Consider the following 1701-nt stretch of genomic DNA (forward strand, 5'->3'; position numbering starts at 1 on the left):
GGAAATCACTGCTGGCTTTACATCTACAAGCTCACCGACAGTCAGATTTCTCATCCACGGCTCAGGATTTGCACCCATGAAAGGAAGGCCTTTCAGATGCAGTATAATCTCATAGATGCTTGGGTTAAAGCAGTCTCCAACACTTTTTGCTATCAAGAGAACAATCATTGTTATCGGTAGTAGGAGAAGATTGCTGGTAAGTTCAAGGAAGATCACACAAAGGGATACAGTCATCCTCATGGAACCGGCCATGAGGGAGGCTGCTCCAAGTACAGCGAACAACCCTTGATCAATGTTTGTATGAGGTCCCATGAGCATGCCAAGAAGGCGGCCATAAGCCGATCCCATAAGAATGATTGGGAGGAAAAGCCCAGATGGGACTGCAATTCCAAAAGTAATTACTCCTAATATGCAATATAGTGCAAAGAAAATTAGGAGGGAGAAGGGTTGATATTCATGAGGAGTGTTAGTCGAGAATATGTTTCGAACAGCATCGTCATTAGTGGTAAGCAGCAGAGTAGCAAGATCATTGTAGTGGCCAGGTGGACAATTGAATTGTTTGAAATTTCCAGACCTTCCATTTGTGGGGCAGAAAGCGTCAGACTCTGGAAATGAGGAATCACAGGGGGTGCATTTTGCTAAGAACGGGAGACCATATTGACATGCTGACGTGAAGAGTACTACTGCAAGACTGAGGAGGAGTTTATGTATTTTTCCTTTCCTGCAATAATCAAAGGTAGGCAAATCTTTACTGTATAATGTATGACAGCGACCGACACAATCTTTTTTGTAATGCATCTATGGTCAGTGTAAAAAATGTTGTGTGATTTATTCATTTTCTTCAAGTAATTATTTGTCCTTAAAAGTTAACGAAATGCAATATATTTTGAGACTAAGGTTGTATACGGTTGCTTACTGATTGATGAGATTGTAAAGTCTGAGGACCTTATGCAAAAGATGATTGTAAAGGCTTCCCAATACCCCGCCAATGATTCCAATGACTGCAACAGGCAGAATATCCATCACATGGTATCTAACAGTGACATTGCTAACATCAAACATGACTAGTCCACCTGTACCGAAAAGGCCACATTTCCCCGAGTTACAGATTTCGATAAAGGTCCTGAGCACCACCACCACCACGGCTGTGCAAAAAAAAGTTCTCCATAGAAGAGCGCTTCTCCACCAGGTTGCAACCTCTTCAAGCGCAAAGAGAACTCCCCCAACAGGGGCCCTAAAAGCCGCACAAACTCCTGAAGATGCACCACAGGTAATAAGATCCCGACGGTCACGGTCATTGTTGAAATATCGTAGCCAGCGCCATTTGATTCTGTAATTGTCGGGGCCTCCTTGGCCTAGTAAGGAAGCAATGCAGCTGCCTATATGTACTAAGGGTCCTTCTTTCCCAAGGTCTAGGCCTGCAGCAACAGCTCCAATGCTTCCAATTATCTACAAGAACAAATGTATGAGATATGACTTTAAGAGGAATTGGTCATTTCCTTATAAACATTGATGGTGTATATGAACATTGATGGTAATTATTTTTTCTTGATCAGTTAAATTACATTTGTTCTTATTCAATTTTGTAATTACATTAATTTTTTTAATAAAAATATTCTTAATTATTGATATATACTAGTTATTAATAAATTTAATATTTTAATTGATATAATTATAATTAACAGTATATATATATATATA

The 1701-nt window shown here is 39.7% G+C and overlaps 1 protein-coding gene across 1 annotated transcript in view; it reads right to left on the reverse strand.

The window, feature by feature from the left end:
• LOC101514756 (chloride channel protein CLC-b) overlaps nucleotides 1–1701 on the reverse strand; it is a 5362-nt gene that overhangs the window by 853 nt on the left and 2808 nt on the right. Inside the window, exons 4-5 of the mRNA XM_004513135.4 lie at nucleotides 917–1449; nucleotides 1–721 (exon numbers count right to left, since the gene is read on the reverse strand). The exon at nucleotides 1–721 is cut by the window's left edge and continues 444 nt beyond it. Of these exons, the coding sequence (XP_004513192.1) occupies nucleotides 1–721; nucleotides 917–1449 (1254 nt within the window). The remainder of the gene's footprint in view (nucleotides 722–916; nucleotides 1450–1701) is intronic.

This window comes from Cicer arietinum, chromosome 3, assembly GCF_000331145.2.
Source record: "Cicer arietinum cultivar CDC Frontier isolate Library 1 chromosome 3, Cicar.CDCFrontier_v2.0, whole genome shotgun sequence".
Classification (NCBI taxonomy): Eukaryota; Viridiplantae; Streptophyta; class Magnoliopsida; order Fabales; family Fabaceae; genus Cicer; species Cicer arietinum.